General features: G+C 47.7%; 1 protein-coding gene across 2 annotated transcripts in view; it reads left to right on the top strand.

Annotated features, from left to right (window-relative positions):
* The window catches only part of RFX4 (regulatory factor X4), an 80,244-nt gene extending 63,022 nt beyond the window's left edge, over positions 1–17,222 (top strand). The window contains exons 12-15 of one of the 2 annotated variants that reach the window (XM_039230450.1): positions 2,492–2,654; positions 4,646–4,784; positions 13,243–13,388; positions 16,709–17,222. In XM_039230450.1, coding sequence (XP_039086381.1) covers positions 2,492–2,654; positions 4,646–4,784; positions 13,243–13,388; positions 16,709–16,931 — 671 coding nt within the window. In that variant the 3' untranslated portion in view covers positions 16,932–17,222. Of the gene's footprint in view, positions 1–2,491; positions 2,655–4,645; positions 4,785–13,242; positions 14,839–16,708 lie in introns of those variants that run through there. The other variant, XM_039230451.1, reaches the window with a different exon arrangement.
* Positions 17,223–18,587: the final 1,365 nt, after the last annotated feature.

Below are 18,587 nucleotides of genomic sequence, written 5' to 3'. Positions count from 1 at the left end.
TGTACATGTAGCAAACCAGGAAAGGGTACTTTTAGCCATACTGGTGAATAAGGACACCTATGATTTTATGGAAAAACACATTGAGAATTTTGCGGCAATTGGCTGAATTTTGTTGCAATTCAAACGTTTCATCCCTGGTGATAGAATCTGACCAAAGAAACTTGTCTTTCTTCCCTGCCATCTGAAATGGAACGTATAGAAATGTTTACTTTAAGAACGTGTCATATAAGAATACCTGAATTCACAGCGAAGGGTGCATGAATACCATTAACTATGGTTAATGGTCCCACGTCCCAGGCTCATATCAATTAACCCTCACAACGGTTCTCCAAGATACGTATTATCATGCTTGCTTTGCAGTCGATGAGAGAAAACCTCCTAAAGTATAAGAGGCTTGCCCACGATGTTACAGCCAGTACATGTCAGGACGAGGAGCCAAAGCAAAGAAGCAATATGGTAGAGAGAATAGAAAGCACGAGGGCAGACTGGAGTTCAGAGCCCTAACGGTCCCACCCACGGGGACCTTCGGCAAGTTAACATTCGAAATTTCTCTGAACTGGACTTGAGTGAGACGCCACTAGCCTGAAGTGTTGACATAAGGAACCCTGAGAATCCAAACTTGGAGCCCATTGTAAGGGTGTGGTTGAGGACGCTGTGGAGCACTTCACAGTTGCCTTTTATGCGGCATTTGAAAGAAATTCTTGTTTGATCTTAATTATAAGGACAGTTTACTCCTGAGCAATTTGTTTACTATCTTACGGCTCCTGACCTGTCAGGTTCCCCTTGTGGCAGTTTCCTGGAAAATCAGTCAAGTTTAAGGCCCACCTCTAGGAAGAATGTTTAGCCTCATTCCTTGTTGCACTTTTTGCTCCAATTTTAATTTCTTCTTTCACTCCCACATTCATATTGTCTTCTTGAATCTTCTGTATTCTTATGCACTCCCTTAAGTTCTTTCAGATTTAACCTTCAGTTTCCTCATCTGTGAAGTGGGCATGATATTTATCTTAAGGGCATCTGTAAAGCACTTAGCATAGTGCCTGGGCTTTATCAAATGCTCAATAAATAGTGTCTCTTTCAGGCTCTTGGAATGAACCTTTGTCATGTCATTAAAAAAGGGCATTATTTGCATTCCAAAGGATTCTCCCAATTTACAAAAGAGTTCAATACAGAGTTCTTTTAATAGTAAACAAATGTGTTCAAAGTAGGATTCCATTTTTACATGCCTTTCAGAGTACCCCTTACTGAATTTCTGCCATGTAATTGGCATAGTGCTGGTCCACCAACTCTTTCTTCTACCTGCAGCATATCAGTGCAGCTACTCATGTGCTATTTGCAAAGTCCTTGGGATGGAATGGACTGCATTTTTAGATGAGGAATGTTCCTCTCTCTTCCCCCAGAAATGTTGAGGTAGGAAAGATCTGCTGCAGGACACACAGAAATGGAGCACCAAGTTTTACTTCGCTTTAAAAAGGGCCTCCCTTAACTAATTCTTCAGTTTTCCTTGCATCTGCAAGGGGGTGTTGAAGCCTATTCCCCCCACCTCCTAAAATAGGTTTAATTATCTCCACTATATCAACATTCTAAAATTTATCAGAAATCAATGAGTGTATCACTTAATGATTTCTTAAATTACCATCTTTATATTCTAACCATCTCATAAAATTCTTAAGCATCTTGAGGATTTTACCTTTTGTCAGTTTCTCTTCCCAATCCCTAGCATGTTCAACGTATCCGATTAAAAAGTAAATTAATGGAATTAGCAATATATATGGAATAGGTCACTGCTCAGGTCACTGTCTAATAATCTTCAAAAAGACCTGGGTAGGCAGAGCCCAATAATCTACTTAGGGCTGCTTAGAGCAGTTTCGTTGAGTGTTGAGAAATTACTTAGCTGTGCCTTCCTGAGCTTTCTTTTGTCCTCTCTCCTTCCCTCTCTCTTTCTATCTTTCCTTTCCCTTTTCTTCCTTTTAAAGTTTTTATTAAAAAGCTTTTGGTCACCAGGCTCTGCACTAGTTAAGCACTGGGGGTCCAATAGTGGGCAAAGCAGACAAGGCACCTACCCTCATGGTGCTTCTAGTCTGGAGGAGGGGGAGGTGGTAATTCATTCATTAATGGGTGTAAGATTACAGATTGTGGTAGGCACCATGAAGGACTGTAGTGCAGTAGGGGATCTGACTTAGTCCAGGGCTAAGAAACAGGGGACACTAAGGGAAGAATGAGGTTTCAGACAGCAGAAACAGCATGTGCAAAGGCCCCGGGGTGCTGGGAATTGTGGTTCCCTGGAAAAAATGAAAGAAAGATATTGTGTCTGGATCAGGGAACAAAGGCAGGGGTGAGGGGTGCTTCTTGTGAGGTCAGCAAGGACCAGACACATGCTTTGTATAGATTGTGACATTCAGCTTAAAGAGCATGGGAGGCCAGCAAAGTGTTCTAAGAATGGGGCATGGAAGAGCTGTGTGAGTGATTTATGCATCTTAATTTGTCTCTGCAGGAGCAATGCAGTCATACACGTGGTCTCTGACCTATACGGTGACCACGGCAGCAGGGTCCCCAGCTGAACACTCCCAGCAGCTGCCCTGCATGAGGAGTACCCATGTGCCTTCTTCCTCCGTCACACACCGGATACCAGTTTATCCGCACAGAGAGGAGCACGGGTAGGTGGCCTTCCTGGAATGCATGCCACTGCCATACTTTTAAGTTTGTTTTTAAACAGCAGGGTTCACTTGCAGCTGTTTTCTCAAAGGGCAGGAAGAGTGGTGCCCATGGCAGAGATGTCAGTGTGCTCGGCACTGTAGGATACCACGGCGAGCGGTCTCTTGCAGTCCCCACGAGACCAGAGGGGTGGGCGTTAGCGAGCCTATTTCACAGATGAGGAAACTGAGACCTGTTCAGGTTCCATTCCATAGGGTCCCACAGCTGGTCAATGCAGGACCCAGGCTGAGCATCTGTCTGACTCCACCCACAGCCTGTGTCTTCCTTCTTTTCTGCTTTAGAGCCTCAGCAGAGAACTCCCTTCCAGCAGTTCCCCCAGGTGGGAAAACTTCATGGCGGGTCTGGGTCTCCTACAGCTGGATTAGAGGAAGACTTCCCCACCCGAGAGCTGAGGGTCCCTGGAGGGTAGCACTTATTAGCAGGGTTCAGAAATCCCTGTGGGTTCTAGTGGTGCTTTCTGCCACAAAGAAAGAAATCCTTCATTTTGCCCATTTTTTCCTAAATCTATGTGGTGCTGCTGCAAAGAATAAAACTGCAAATCCATTTAAAAGTGTTATCTGAATCATAATAGCTTATTGCCATCATGCATTGTCTTCATTAGAAGACACTGATCTCATAATGTCTTCCGTGCAGTAATCCGAAAACCACTTATGACGTTAAAATAGGGCCCTTATGCTTAAGAAGGGAAGACTGTGCCCTGCGGGCGCTGTGAGTGGGTTCCAGCGGACCACGGGCAGAGGCCCTCTCAGGTTCTGCCACACAGCGGCCCGGCAGCACACAGCCGGGCGACAACCTGAGGCTGCACATGGGCCTGGCTGTTGCCCGGGTTCAGGTGCCCCTGGCCAGTGAATAGGGCAGCCATTATTTCCCAGGTTACCTCTTAGAGTGTCTTCCCACACATTTAGAACAGACTGAAAACGGTTTCAGGAAGCTTTTTGATTCTGGAGCAATGGCAGCATAGACACCCACGCGGTCTTATGTCAGCATTTTTGCTGTAAAGATGTTATTAAGAAGAACAGTGATAAGAATATCCCGTGTTTTGCAGGAATTTCTGTTTTGTAGAGTGTCGTCCCATATGTGACCCTCAGAATAACGAGGGGCAGCGTTTTTACAGGTGTGAGAAACAAGGCTGTGGGCAGCCCGTGGGCAGCCTGTGCTCCCACAGCTGGAGGGAGGTGGAGCCAGGCTCAGCACGGGAGTCTCTGAAAGCTGGGGGACCGTGCGTGGTGTCTCCCGCTGGAAACAGCACCTCAAAACACACTACATCCTTCCCCCTCGTGGGCCAGCAAAGGCCTGAACAATACGAAACATAAATCCCAAAGTAACATCTTTCTTTCCTGTTTGACTTGGGGCTGTAATATGGGGCTTTTCAGCAGAGCAGGAGTAGAGGTTTCCATCACTAATTATGTTTTGCTCGGAGCTGGCTTTTCATTCCCTGAGCGCTATCTGCGTGGTAAGGGAGGTGTGCTGAGGAGAGAAGGAAAATCACCTTGGGAGTTCAAACTCACCACAACAAGGTGGAGGTGGTAAGAACCAAAAAGGAGCAAAATGGAAAATAAGAAAGAAGAACTAAAAGAGAAAGGAAAGGGGGTGCCTGGGTGGCTTAGTCGGTTGAGCGTCCGACTTTCGCTTAGGTCATGATCTCGCGGTTCGTGGGTTCGAGCCCTGCGTCGGGCTCTGTGCTGACTGCCAGCTCAGAGCCTGGAGCCTGTTTCGGTCTGTGACTCCCTCTCTCTCTGACCCTCCCCTGCTCACGCTGTCTCTCTCTCTCTCCTAGAAATAAATAAAACATTAAAAATACTTTTTTCCTTAAAAAAAAATAAATCAATAAAATAAAAGAGAAAGGAAAGATGAGGTTGATTTTTGAGGGTGTCAAAGTGACTTGCTGTCCCTGCCGTGACTCACAATATTCAATGTGCTTGCTGTGGTTTAGGTACACGGGGAGCTATAACTATGGGAGCTATGGCAACCAGCATCCTCCCCCGATGCAGAGCCAGTACCCGGCCCTCCCCCACGACACAGCCATCTCTGGGCCGCTGCACTACTCCCCTTACCACAGGAGCTCCGCGCAGGTGAGTGGTCGGGACCCCTGGTTTGTCCAGGCCTTGGTATGCTTGGCGGCAGGTCTAGTTAACTTAACACAGCTAATAAGTACCTTCTGGACACTGTGTGCAGCCTGGGCGTCACCAAGGAGAGGATGGTCTTCTCCTCGGGGCTCCTCCATCCTTCAGCGGCTGCCCACGGTGGGTGCTCGGCCAGTGGTCGTGCTCCGCTCTCTCTCACGCGCGTGGGTGCGCACCAGTGGTCTTGAGTTCCGCTCTCCCTTTGGTCTCTGTCATCCCAGAATCCAGTCAGCTGCGATGTCTGCTGCCCTTTCTCAGGCAGCCCCCCCTCACACGGGATCTTTTTGTCTCCCATCCTCCCGGTGCTGGCCTCGTCGAGGCCCGTCAGGACTATTACCTCGGTGTCATTGTAACCAGCCCCTGGGTCTCACGTCTCTTGCCCTCCAGTCCAGTCCACACGCACAACCTCACCAGAAGAATCTTCCTGAAATGGGCCCTTTATCAGATTGTTCTCAGGCCACACGTTTCCTTTGGCTCTTCCCTTGTCTAACAAACCAAATCAACTCCCTGCAGCCTGTGGCGAATGGAAAGTGTGGTTGTACCTATCATGCCAGTGTTGGGTCCTCGGCTTGTCTCAGGCGCTTCCTCCCGCTCTGGCCTCAAAGTAGGCTGGTCACCAGTTCTATTCAGTTCTACGTCCTCAACGCCTCTGAACCCCCCACTGTCCTTGTCTTAGCTCAGGTCTAACCTAGACGGTGGCAAAATCCTTCCCACTGGACTCTGTATCACTAAACTTGCCCCATTTCTGGTCCATCCTCTCTGCTGCAGCTGGAGGAATCTTTTGGAAAAAACCTGACTGGCCATTAACACTCTCCTTCTTTTCATGTCATCGCATTCAGAGTCAAGTTCAATTCCTTGGCATGGCTCCTATGACTTGTAACCATCTGGCTTCTGGCCTACCAACCACCCTACCACCATTTGCTCCAGCCTTGCCAACCCCTGTGCAATTTGCAGATACTGTTCTCTCAGGCTGGGACTTTCTTTCCAACCTTCTGCTTGTTCAGGACACCAACCCTTCCTTCTTCCAGGACCTTATGAGGTACCATTGCCCTAGACTTGCACAGCGCCTCTGTTGGTGACCCTCCTCACACCCCGTTACCGTCACACACCCTGACTCCTACAGGAGACCCCAGAGCTCTTTGAAAGCAAACCTGAAGTCTAGTATTCCTGGGTCCCAGCCCACGGCACCTGTCAAAAGCAATAGCTAACTTTTACTGAACACCTGTATGTGCCGGCTCTGTGCCGAGCACGTGACACATCGTCAAGGTAATACTTGCAGAAAGGAAGTGAGTGTCACCTGCTTGAGGAATTGAACCCAGGCAGTGTGACCCCCGTGTGTCCAAGCTCATGCACACGGCCCTCTGCCACCTCTCCTGTGTCGGCATTCACTAAGGGTATCTTGAACAGAGGAGGAGACAGGAAGTGAGGCAACACAAAGGTGTGCAGAGGATACTCACTCCATCGCACTGGGGGGGGATGGGAGCCTGGGAGGTAAGTGCTTGAGGAAGGCACTCAGGATAAACTGGAAAGGGGCCCACTCGAGGCAGGGAGCTCTGCTGCAGAGCGCTTGCAGACATCTGGAATAGAGATAGCAGGACTTGAGGGAGGGTGGAGGCCACGATTGCATCAGCTGTCAGCACAGGGACAGGCCTCCGAGGGAAGGCACTAAGGAGAGTGTATCCACAAGACAAGGGCACACGGGGCAAACAAGCGTCTGTTTTGATTTCCATGTGCAGTACCAGGGGGAGCCCCGGTATAATCCCCAAACAAGCCGAGAAGTTGATTCCACTAAACCGTCACCTGGGGCATTCATTATAGGTCTCCAACTGCGTCACACAGAGAAGCTGGCTCCTTAGGTCCTGCTTCCCTCAGGAGCAGAGTCTGTGCTCCTCACTGTGATCTGCAAAATGACTCAGAGCTGCTGCTGGAGCCTGGGTCACACTTAATAGCAGTCGTACAGATCATGCATGCATTCATGCGTTCATTCACTCATTCATTTACTCCTAAAATGATGGTCGGGTGCTGACTGTGTGGCAAGTGCACTCTAGCCTCTGATAACAGGGGAGAAGGGGACAGAATCACGCTTGCTCTTGGAGAACTTACATTCCTGTAGGAGATAGTCATCTAAGCAGCAGTGGCAAGATCAAGCTGGTCTCAAGCCACAATGCCCGGCATTGTGGTCCCTCTTTCTTCCCTCCCTTGTCCCTCCTCATGAGAGTTCTGGGGTGATATTTTTATTTTTATTTTTTTTTAATGTTTATTTATTTTGAAAGAGAGAATATGTGAGCAGGAGAGGGACAGAAGAGGTGGGGAGAGAGAGAGACAGAGAGAATTCCAAACAGGCTCTGCACTGACAGTGCAGCTCACCGTGGGGCTCAGTCTCATGAACCATGAGATCATGACCTGAGCCAAAATCAAGAGTCAGATGCTTAACTGACTGAGACACCCAGGGGCTCTGGGGTGATATTTTCAAAGATATTGCCATAAAAAGAAACCAGGGTCTCCTAAAGGCCCGTGTTGTCCCTGGTGATCAGGTCTGCAGCCTCCGCTCTGGAAGCCACAACAGGCCCCGAATGGAGCATTATCATTTGATAGCAGTTCTTAATTGAAGGGCCAAGGACTAATTGAAAGCCCACGGGGGAAGGGGCGACAGGGTCAGTCAGCCTCTTCAGCACCATGCCCAGTGGTCCTTCAACAAAGTCTTTTGACAACTGCTGATCCCACCATGCACTCACCCTCTGTGCTTAAAGGGTTATGCCTTAGCGGGGTCAGAAGTTATTTACAGCACCTCTCTACCTAGGTTGATGGGGTGGGGGGCAGCGCTTCTGGAGGAGGTAGGGTCTAAAGACAAAGAGTCCTTTGTTTTGTTTTTCATTAACATTTATGCATCAAGCTCTGTTTTAGGCACTTTTAAATACACGGACTCAATTCCCGTAGCAACCGTAGGAAGAAGGCATTTTTCTCCAGTTTTTAAAAATGAGGAAACAGCCTCATAAGGTAATTTGCCCCAGCTTATGTATCCATTAAGTAGCTAAGTAGACTCCCATGCAAATTCTCCAGCCTTGAACCCCAAGCCCAGGGCAGTGAACACTGCACCCAGTTATGTTTTGGAGGGTGGGATGCGAACTCAAGAAGTTACTGCAACTATTCTCAATCAGTTTCAAGTTACCAAAAAGAAGAATCACACACCCTAGACTCACTTTCTCTCCTCTTGTGGCACTTTGGTTTCATGCTGAGTGGATGGGGGAAAACCCGTTGCAGGGCTAATTAGTTTTTTTAGCTTTCCAGAGCAGAGGTCAAGCTGTTCCAATCCTGAGTTCTGAATATCACACTTCATTGTATCAGACTCACTGGAGAAAAGATGAGTCTGAATTGAAGAAAAACCACAGTTATAGAATATGGGTAAGGAATGCAAGTGGTCATCAGCCTAAGGGTAACTAAAACTAACTTCTGCAGATAAATACCTGTCTTAAAGATGGATACAGCACACCTGCGAGGGGCAGTGATTGCATGCATCCGAGCATTTATATGCTCAAAATAATTTGAAGTCATTTGGTTTTTGAAATAGCGTATGTGTGTGCTCTTATTTACACTAGCTATTTGCACAGCACATGCTTTCCTCTTGGCTAACAACAAAGGTAAACCTCCAGTCCTGCTTGAATTCTAGTAATTTCTGAATTAGTGAGTCCAGGTGGAGGAGGTTTCACACTGTAAGGCTTGAATTATTTCAGAAAAACACCCTTCTTGCAACTCTGCTACACTTGTTCACGTCAAACTAAGTGAACAAGGGATGGTCTCAGCTGCCTCTTCCCAGGTGTCCCGTTCTTACATTCGACCAAAAAGAGAAAACAAACCAGACCAAATACATGGCTACAAATTATTCCTGAACCTCCTTCAACACGCATTTGTGGAACTTCCACCCTGTCAGGAGCCATGAATGTGAACTGGACCCCTGAGCTCAAAAGCCATTTGACCAACTATGGCTAGAAATTCACATACAGTAGACTAGAAAGCTTTTCTTTGTTCCTCATCTGTATGGTCAAGGCCCGACCTTGCCAGCCAATCGCATAATTCTCACAGAATCTCTCGTGGCCCAGCACAGGCCCAGGGCCAGTTTGCTTAGGTGTTCTGCTCTGGGACAGCATCTTGAGCCAAAGAGGACAAAACTCAATCAACCATAGTTGTAGAAGATCTGTGACTATAGAGCCAGGCTTCCTGGGTTCAAATCCCAGCTTTCCCTTTAGTTAGCTCTGTGCCTCAATTTCCTTATCTAAAAAATGGGGAGAATTATAGTACACATTTCTTAGGGTTGTGAAGGTTAAGTGAGCTAATAAAGGTTAGAACAGGGCCAGGCTCATAGTTAACACTGTTTGTGCTTTTTATTATTAGTAGTATCTTTCATATCACCACAGTTGTTATGTTTTGCATAATATCTCTTGCTACACTACCTCTATGAATATAGGGACCAGGTCATTTTTTTTTCCTGATTGTTATATCCCCAGGACCCAGAATAGATGTGGCTTGCAATAGATACTCGATTAAATTCTTGTCAGTGAAATGGATGGATCCTTGTCAGTGAATGGATGGACCCTAGCTCTGGCACTAAGCTGCCGTGTCACCTCAAGCAGATCATTTCACCTCTCTTGACTTTAGTTCCCTCATCTGTGAAATGAGAGGTCGGACCAGATGGTCAGTCACTTAGGCTCTTCCTTTCTTTTAATGGGCCATGATCCTATGAAGCAAAGAAGAAGAATATTAATAATAGCTAACCCATTTTGAAAAGTTACTATGTGGGAATTCTAACAGTTTCAGATGTATTAACTCAGTCCAGCCCCTAGAAGCTCAGTAGATATGGACTGTCCGGCAAATATTTGGGGGGAGCTATATCCCCTTCCAGAAGAGGCTAAGAGGAAGCCTGCCTGGGGGCAGGCCCACTGGCAGAACTTTGGCACACTGGCAGTGTGAGAGCCGCCTTTCATAGGAAAACAGTTTGCACTCCTGACTGGGCCACCTTTCACCCCTTGCTCAAGTAGCAGCCCATTTGGTGAGGGTCAGGGATAAAGGGCTCATTCTTCCCATCTCCATGTGCAGGAGAGTCAGCCTTGGTGTGGGGAGTTGTTTCTCAAAATAGAACTTCCTCATATGATTCTAGAGAGGCCCAGAGTCCATCACAGCTGACATGGCCATCTGACAGAAACTTTGACTCCTCATGCACACACGCACGCACGCGCGCACACACACACACACACACGCACGCACACACGTCTGTGTGTGCCCACAAGCACCCCTCACACACCTCTTTCAAAGGGTGGGAACTGGGGACTTCTCTCCAGTTTAACATCAGTAGCAACAGCTTGTGATTTAACCCAGAAAATGGTAACTTCCTGTTATGGGCCCGCAACAAAAAGCGCCTTTATTCTGCGCAGAGCTCTCTGGACCCCAGAGTTTGTGCCCAGCATGCTTAAGGACCCTGCATGCAACCGGATGTAAAGTGTGAAAGGTGAGGCTGGTGCCACAGGCCAGCCTCAGCCGCTCCCACCACACTAAATAGAAGCTTCATTGGTGGCGTTAATCACCAGGCTGAGGCAGCGGGTACTTCAGCCTCTTGTCTTTCAATGGTCTCTTCACCACGGGGGAAAACGAGTCACTGACTCATTTGCAATTAGCTGACCTAACGGGACAGATTTTTCCATGCTGGATTCTGTGGTAACAGGATTTTATTGTCCCATTAGGGATATTTTGAGCCAGTCTCATTTCCAGGCAATTACTCTTTTGAGTCTGTGACACAACCCCTGGGCACAGCTGCATCTAGGGCCCTTGATTAGGCACAGAAGCCACTCTCTCTGGGGTTCTATGAGAAAGAGGCTCCAAGTCCCTCTACACTGGCCACGGCAAGTGAGGCTCTGTCCGAGCCAGCAAGATGAGGCCTGGTCAGGGCCTGTAAGACCCTGTGGGGTGTAGGGGAGGAAGGGGCTTAAGGAAAGAGTCACAGAGACATGAAAGCATAATTCCTCTCTTGTGCGAATCTGTTGTGGCAGGCTATGCTTAGTTTGCACCAGAGCGAAGTAGGGGAAAGTGCTACCCCAGCACCAGGTTTGACACCCGCCCTTGCACTAGCCCGCGGTGTGACTTTGGGCAGGATGCTCCTCCTTGTGAGTCCCTAGTTTTCTCATCTGTATTCACAAGGTTGAATTATATGATCCCTAAGCTTCTTTCTAGGGGTAACACCCTGGTGTTCAGTCACCAGATGGTTACTGGGGTGCCAGGCATCGGTCCAGGTGTTGGGAATATGATAGCGAACATGACAAAGCCCTGCCAGGAGCTTAGGAATAGAAGCCAGAGGAAGGAAACAGCTAACAAGCAGGATGCTGAGCTCCTGACCTGAGTGGCAGAGGGTGGAGCTTCTTGAGATAGGAGGGCCAAGATAGGAGGTCCTCTCTGAGGAGGTGGCATTTGAGCTGAGATCTGAAGAAGGATGACAAGGCAGGTATGCAAGGAGTGTGGGGGTAGCTGTGGGAGACAAGTGTTCTAGGCAGAGGGAGCAGGTGGGACAAATTCTCTGAGAAGGGAACCAGCTTGGCATGCCGTAGGATGGGAGAGGAGGCCTGTGCCAGGGAGACCGCCCTGAGGCGAGGTGACGCGTGCAGGGAGCTTACCTGAGAGTGTATCAGGAGGGGGAGCAGTCTTTTGGAAAAAATTAAAGACTGTTTCATAATAACATTTCTTAATATGACCTTTTTGATACCTGGGATCTTGTTTTCTTGGACAGAGCCCAGGGCCACCACGGTCTCAGGCTGAGGGTTCACCATGGCTGCCATACACACAGCATTCTGGAGAGTCTCACGTGGGCACATGGACACGCTTAAGCATTTCTGATGTGATTTGGGGGTATGCTGTCCACAGTCTCCTTGGCAACCGCCCTGGGTGCCTTCTCCTTTGCGTTCCCAGACACCACCTACACGCTTCCCCCTCTTCCCTACCTGTTCTTTTCACTGTGAAGTGGCTGCCGTTTGCATGTAAGGTGTGCCATCCTGTGTAAGAGAAAGCCCTCCCGAGAAAAGCTGGAGCCCTCTTTCTTGACCTGTGAATACCTGTTTCTCTTGGCCTGCTTTGGGCCTCACGGCCTTCCCCTGCTTCCTTCGGGCTCCTAGGCAAAGGCAGAATGGTTCCCTTTGGCCCCCTCGACTATGGGGAACAGCCATTGTTGTCATAACCCCTTCTCTCAGCTGTCTAGGCTTCAGCCTGTCCGTCTCCCTCACAGGAGGCAGCCTCCCACCTCATCCCTCGGGGCTCCACTCTCCAACTGTCAGGGAAGACAGATGGGGAGCAGAAGAATTCATACGTTCACACACACACCCTCTCTCCCCTACTCGCTGCCCTTGCCATCCTTGTTGACTGGCTCCTGTCCTTGTTGGGGTGGCCCTAACGTAGGCCAGCAAGGAAATCTTTGTGTCCTGGGAGCTCTCAGAGTCCGGAGCTCCTCCCCTTCCTCCCCTGTGATTGTATTAAAAGGGGCTTATTTGCATAGCTGTCTTGGAAACAGAGAAGAATGTAGAAGAAGCACTTCAGAGGCACTTCTCTTATTCCTAATTCTCTCCAGAACTGCTTCCCCTCTTCTGTCCTATACAAAAGCACCCCTCCCATCCCTCTCAATTGGCTTATCTCGACTCCTTCCTCCACATTCACACCAAGCCCAACAATTTACCATTTCCTACTTGTGCATCTTTCAGAACTTCAGCGAATGTGAACCCAAAAGAGAGATGTTCTCTAAATGATAGGCACTAATAATAAGCTTTGAAGCTGTTGGCTTGCTTCCTCTTCAAATGCCTGCTTTTAGGCTGCAGTTCATAATTGAATTCAACTGTAAAATGCTATTTTTAATAGTGTCACTGTGTTTTACTTGGTACTATTGCTCTCTTGGGTTGATGGAGGTAGGACCTATCGCATCTCATAACTAATGGTAAAATTCACAACCATACATCCATATATCCGTATCTATTTGGACATGCTGTTGTTCTCTCTCTCTCTCTCTCTCTCTCTCTCTCTCTCTCTCTCTCTCCCTCCCTCCCTCCCCCCCCCTCCCTCTCTCTCTCTCCTGTATTCCCAGTGAGGCTCTTCCTTCTGTTAGATTTGACTTCCCCAAATATTCCAGATTAAGAGCACAAAATCAATATGACTACTTGAGTGAACCCCAGCCCTACTCTGAATTTGAAATCCTTTGCCTGTCTCCTGTTGGTTACTTCCTAGGCCAAGGTTCCGTCTTTCGGAAGCTCACTGATTCCTTCCTGTCAACTTCCATTAATAGCACCTTAAGAAATTTAACTTAAACTGTGAACATGACCCATATTGTGTGTATGTAACTTCTAAGCTAATTTTAACTTTGTGGAATTTCTTTCCCCTCAACAAGTACCCTTTCAATAGCCCCACTTCCCGGATGGAACCCTGTTTGATGAGCAGTACTCCCAGACTGCATCCTACCCCAGTCACCCCCCGATGGCCAGAGGTGCCCACAGCCAACACGTGCTACACAAGCCCGTCTGTGCATTCCACGAGGTATGGAAACTCTAGTGACATGTACACACCCCTGACCACGCGCAGGAATTCTGAGTACGAGCACATGCAACACTTTCCTGGCTTTGCTTACATCAACGGAGAGGCCTCCACAGGATGGGCTAAATGACTGCTATCCCAGGAATCCATATTTAATATTAATAATAATTATTAATAACAATAAACCCAACAACCCACCCCCAGAAGACTTTATCTCTATACATCATAACTCGTGGACTATTCCTAAGTGTCCATATTCCTAATGAATGTGAGTCTGGGATTCAGTGTGGGATGAATAAACTTTAGTTCAGAAACAGGACTCACTAAAAGCCAGTGAGATTGGGTTCTGTAGCCAAGCCAGACTTGACTGTTTCTATAGAGCACTATTTTGGGCAGGCCAATCTGTGCCTTTTCCCTCTGTTCCACGACTTTGCTTTGTGTTGGCAAACACTCCCTGTAAGCTACTTATTTTCCTGTTGACAAAAGCTCATTAGTCTTGATAGATACTAGAGACAGAGTCTGGTTTGTGTTCTTGGATGGGCACGTAATTTACCAAGAGCATTCACCTTGCCATCTGTCATCTTGCTATACAATGAACAGCCCTCAGGTATGTTCTACACGTCCCTTCTTCCTGGTGGTGCCATCACTGCTTCCTGGAGCACCAGGGCTAAATGCTGGTGTCTGGAAGACTCTAGATTCCCTGTTTTTACACTCATGTCATTCACAGTACCTGCATTGTCTTGGAACGTAAGCACTGTCTAGAGGGAAGGAAGAGGCCTGTTCTGTATGCCTTAAGTTGACTGAGGTTTGTAGGGGACCGGTTCTTCTACATACAAGTATTTGTCCTAAGTTTGCACAATGGCTAGTGTCAGCAAAAGGCAAGAGAGGGGCTTTTAAAATTCTGTGAGAATGTGGATATATGGTATTGAGTATCACACTCAGCTCTGCTGTATTAACTTTGTGAAACCAGATGGACCAAACAGTAACTTACCAAGCACCAAGTGTGAAAATGACTTTCATGGTTCCTTCATAAGACCAGAATAATTTCCGACACTTTGATAGAAAAAAAAATTTTTTTTCAAAGCTGTGCCTTTGAGCCTATACTATACTGTGTATGTGTGGAAATAAAAATGTATTGTACTTTTGGAAAATTTTTTCGTAGGCATTTTTCTGTCAGATTTGTAGCAATTTGTGAGGTTTGTTAGAGATTAACATAGGTTTTCTTTCTGTATTATAAAATGCACCAAGCAATTATGGTGGACCTATTACCCTATGGGTAAGAAATAAATGGAGATATGACATCGGATGTTTTAGCAGTTGTTCTGTAAATAAAATCTTTGATCACACCACTCAGTGTGATAATCATGTCTACAGCTAAAATGGAAATAGTTTTTTCTGTACAGTTGTGCAAGATATGAATGGTTTCACACTCAAATAAAAAGTATTGAAATGACCTGCTTTCTTCATTTTCATTCTGCTTTTGACGTGACATTGTGTGTGTGTGTGTGTGTGTGTGTGAGAGAGAGAGAGAGAGAGAGAGAGAGAGGGAGAGATAGCATTCTGAATACTCAGGGTGTAAGCAGGCAAAACAAAACTAAGTGGTCTTATCTGGTTGTTCTCATCCACTTCTCCCAGCATCTTGTCATAAAGCAGTCATTAAAATTTGGATAGGCCACACATCCAGTCCTTGGATGATTTAGTATCTACCGCCTAACTGAGGTTTGTAGGGGACCAGTTCTACACACGAGGATTTGTCTTAAGTTTGCACAATGGCTAGTGTCAGCAAAGGACAGGAACCTTTCGGCTCTTACAGGGAATGTTATTCTTCAATACCAGCATCATTAAGAGGTCCCCCGGTACTTAGTTCATTATGCTTTAATGATCTATGGGTGTAAAGATATTTCAAGTGCAGTGCTTTAAATACTACTAAACTTCTGGAACAGAACGGTAACATTACTGAATACTCAATCAGTATCAAAAAGTCCTTCTCCAGCACTGCATTTTGATTCTAGGGCTGAGAAGTGAGGATACAGAGGCAAGATGACTGTTTTGTCCAAACATTAAAGAGTAGGATCTATGAGACATTCAGAGCCACAGATTTCCAGAAATGGCAGCAGTGACTATTTTAACTAAAAGGCAAGAGAATTTGACAACTCAATTTGCATGTTGAAAGATTTATTTTTAAAGCAAGCTCTTACTTGCTATTACATAACATATTTATACCTAAAAATGACTTTAGAATTAAAATGATATATTTTACATAGAATCCCCTTAAAAATATTTCACTATGTTGGGGCACCTGGGTGGCTCAGTTGGTTAGGTGTCCGACTTCAGCTCGGTCATGATCTCGTGGCCCGTGGGTTCAAGCCCCACGTCAGGCTCTATGCTGACAGCTCAGAGCCTGGAGCCTGCTTCAGATTCTGTCTCCGTCTCTCTGTAACCCTCCCCTCTTGCACTCTGTCTCCCTTCTTCCTCACCCCGCCCCCCAATAAAGTAAAACATTAAAATTTTTTTTAAAAATATTTCACTATGTTGTTCAACCAAAAGAAAGTAGATATTGGATTTCCCTCCCGGAAGGTAAATTAGTTTGATCTCTTGGCCACAGTGCATTAGTTGGCCCTGAATGAGGAAAGAAGTGGGGGGAAGAAGAGGGAAGTGTCAGATTCAGTCACCGCATAACATGAAACATACCTGTGGCTCTCATACAATTCAAAGCTAGTGCTTCACAAAGGATGTAGTAAGTCTTTTTTTTTTTTTTTATGTTTATATTTGAGAGATAGAGACAGTGGGGAACAGGGTAGGGGCAGGGAGAGAGGGAGACAGAATCTGAAGCAGGCTCCAGGCTCTGAGCTGTCAGGGGCTTGAACTCGGGAACCGGGAGATCATGATCTGAGCCAAAGTCAGACACTTAACCGACTGAGCCACCCAGGCGCCCCTGACTTTTGACTTACCAGCACACAAAAGCAGCAGCAATTGCCAAATCGTCTAGCCAGGTAGCAGCAGCACATAATAAACAACATTCCTGTGCAAATAACAGCCACAAGGTCATTAAATGTACAGATCTTTAAGCAAAAATAGTCCCGATCAACAAGAGCCCGAGTCCCAGAGAATAGAGTGGTCATTGCAACGACTTTGCAGGGGAGAGAATGTGTGCCTCCTCCTCACAGCAGAGCAGAGAACTGGGGGTCATCGCTGTAGGGAGAGGGCAGCTTTCGATGAGGACAAGTAGTCCCTGAGCACCCTCTCCAGAGCACACGGTGCCCATGTCTTGGGAGCTGAGTGTGCTCCTTGCGTTCCCAATTGTTCTAAACCTTCCATTTCAGAACGGAGAAGGATCCGATTAGGAAAAGAAAACAGCTGCTGCGAACTCATGACTCCAATGCACCTTCTCGGATGGTTCCTCGCCAGTCACCAGAGTGGGAATGGGCAAGGTTGGCAGCTGGGAGTGGGGCCAGTCACTTGTCAGAGGAAGAACAGAGGAGTCTTGGCAATAAAGGGACACTCTGCTCCTTAGGACTCTTTCTGAAAAGGACTCTGCCAGCTTGAAACTGGCTGAAGCTGTGAACAGCAGCCAGGATGGCTCACCCACGTCGCAGGCCTGTGGCGTCCTAGGCATCCATCCTGCTGTGTCCTTTTGTCAGGCCGCTAGTATAGCCCAGGTCTGGGAAGAAAGGGAATCTGTGGCCCCTCTGACACTGCAGCCCAGTCAGAGACCAATCAAACATGTGTGGCATTGGGGACGCCCAACCCAGAAGGGGAGAGGGACTGAAATCGTGGAAAGAGAACTGAAAGGGAGTCTTGGTTTCACCACCACGTGACCTCGGAGGAGCCACCTCTTCACTCTGGACCTCAGGCGGCAGCCATGTTCTAGAACTAGGACATCCCAAACTGTGGCCTGTGTGCTGCTGCTGGACCAGGGCCGGCAGATCTGGGTGAGGAGGGTGGACAGCTTCGGGAAAACGAAGAACGGGCTGGCAGCTGGGCAGTGATTCAGAGGCAGCCACAGGAGAGGACTACGGCTCCACCAGCTGGTGCTCAGAAACAGCCCCACGTCTATGCCCGTGAACCCACCCGTACACCTGACCCCCGGCCACCAAGCAAGCCCTGTCCCCTTCCTCAGAGCCAGGCCCACCCTCTCACATGACTCTGGATAGTGGTCTTCTGCTTTTTCCCTTGCCTCCAGCTTTGTCCTTCACATTTGCTTTCAAGTGACATCGATCACAATGTCCGAAGTGAGTCTGGCCGTAGAAAGAGCAAAAACAACAGGCTGTTTGTCCCAACTACTCACATCTCTTAAAGGCAGAATCACAAGATTAAAAAAAAATTAAATGCTGGGAAGGGATGGTATAAATACTCCCTTTTTATATAGGGAAAAGAAAGAGTGGGGAGTGGGTCGACGTAGGTTTCCTGAGGCACAGAGTTCAGACTTAGACAAGGACCAGAAGCAGGCAAATCATCATCACTGGGGAGCTTAAGAGAACAAGATGGATACACTCATTGGCTTCAAAGTGAGGTAGCACTGAATCTTGGTTCCACCAAAGATGTTGTGGAAGGGACATTCCTGCTCTCAGTAAGATTGGACTTCAGTGGTTCTCAACTCTGGCTGCCCATTAGAGTTACCTTGTCAAGTTTTTAAAAATACTAACGTATAGGTCCCACCGCAGTAAATACTGGGCCTGGAATGTGACCCGCCCCCAGCATCAGTAGCGGTCAAGCTCCCCAGGTGATTCTAATATGCAGTCAAGGTGGAGAAACACAGCCACTTTCCACCTTGACGTTCTAAGATCCAGGGGCCGCTATTCCCTGGGTACGCACCCCGAGTTTCTTTTGCCCAGGGATCCAGTCTGTCCAGAGTGGAGAAGAGTGCCACTCCCCCTTCCCTGGAATCTGTGCTGTTTGGTTTCCCCCCCACAGCTGACAAAGCTTTCCCTGAGGGCACTGTTTTGTTTGCCCTTCAGCCCAGCCCACCTCCCTACCACTCTGCCGCCTGCCCTCCTAACCTGGACCTTCTCTGCTTCAGTTCCTTGGCAGCCTCCCAAGCTGAGCCAGCTTGGACACAGCCCCTGTGGTTTCCTCTTCTTCCAAGGAGGTCAGAACCTTTTGTGCTCCGTCAGCCTCCTCCCTGAAGCTCTTCCCCCCGCCCCGTGCCTCCCCCTGCATCTCACCCCCCCCTTCAGCCTTCTCACCCCCATATTTTGCTGC

Source organism: Hyaena hyaena, unplaced genomic scaffold, assembly GCF_003009895.1.
Source record: "Hyaena hyaena isolate Hyena2069 unplaced genomic scaffold, ASM300989v1 scaffold_46, whole genome shotgun sequence".
Classification (NCBI taxonomy): Eukaryota; Metazoa; Chordata; class Mammalia; order Carnivora; family Hyaenidae; genus Hyaena; species Hyaena hyaena.
The sequence above is the reverse complement of the archived record's forward strand: the minus strand, read 5'-3'. Positions and strand labels throughout refer to the sequence as shown.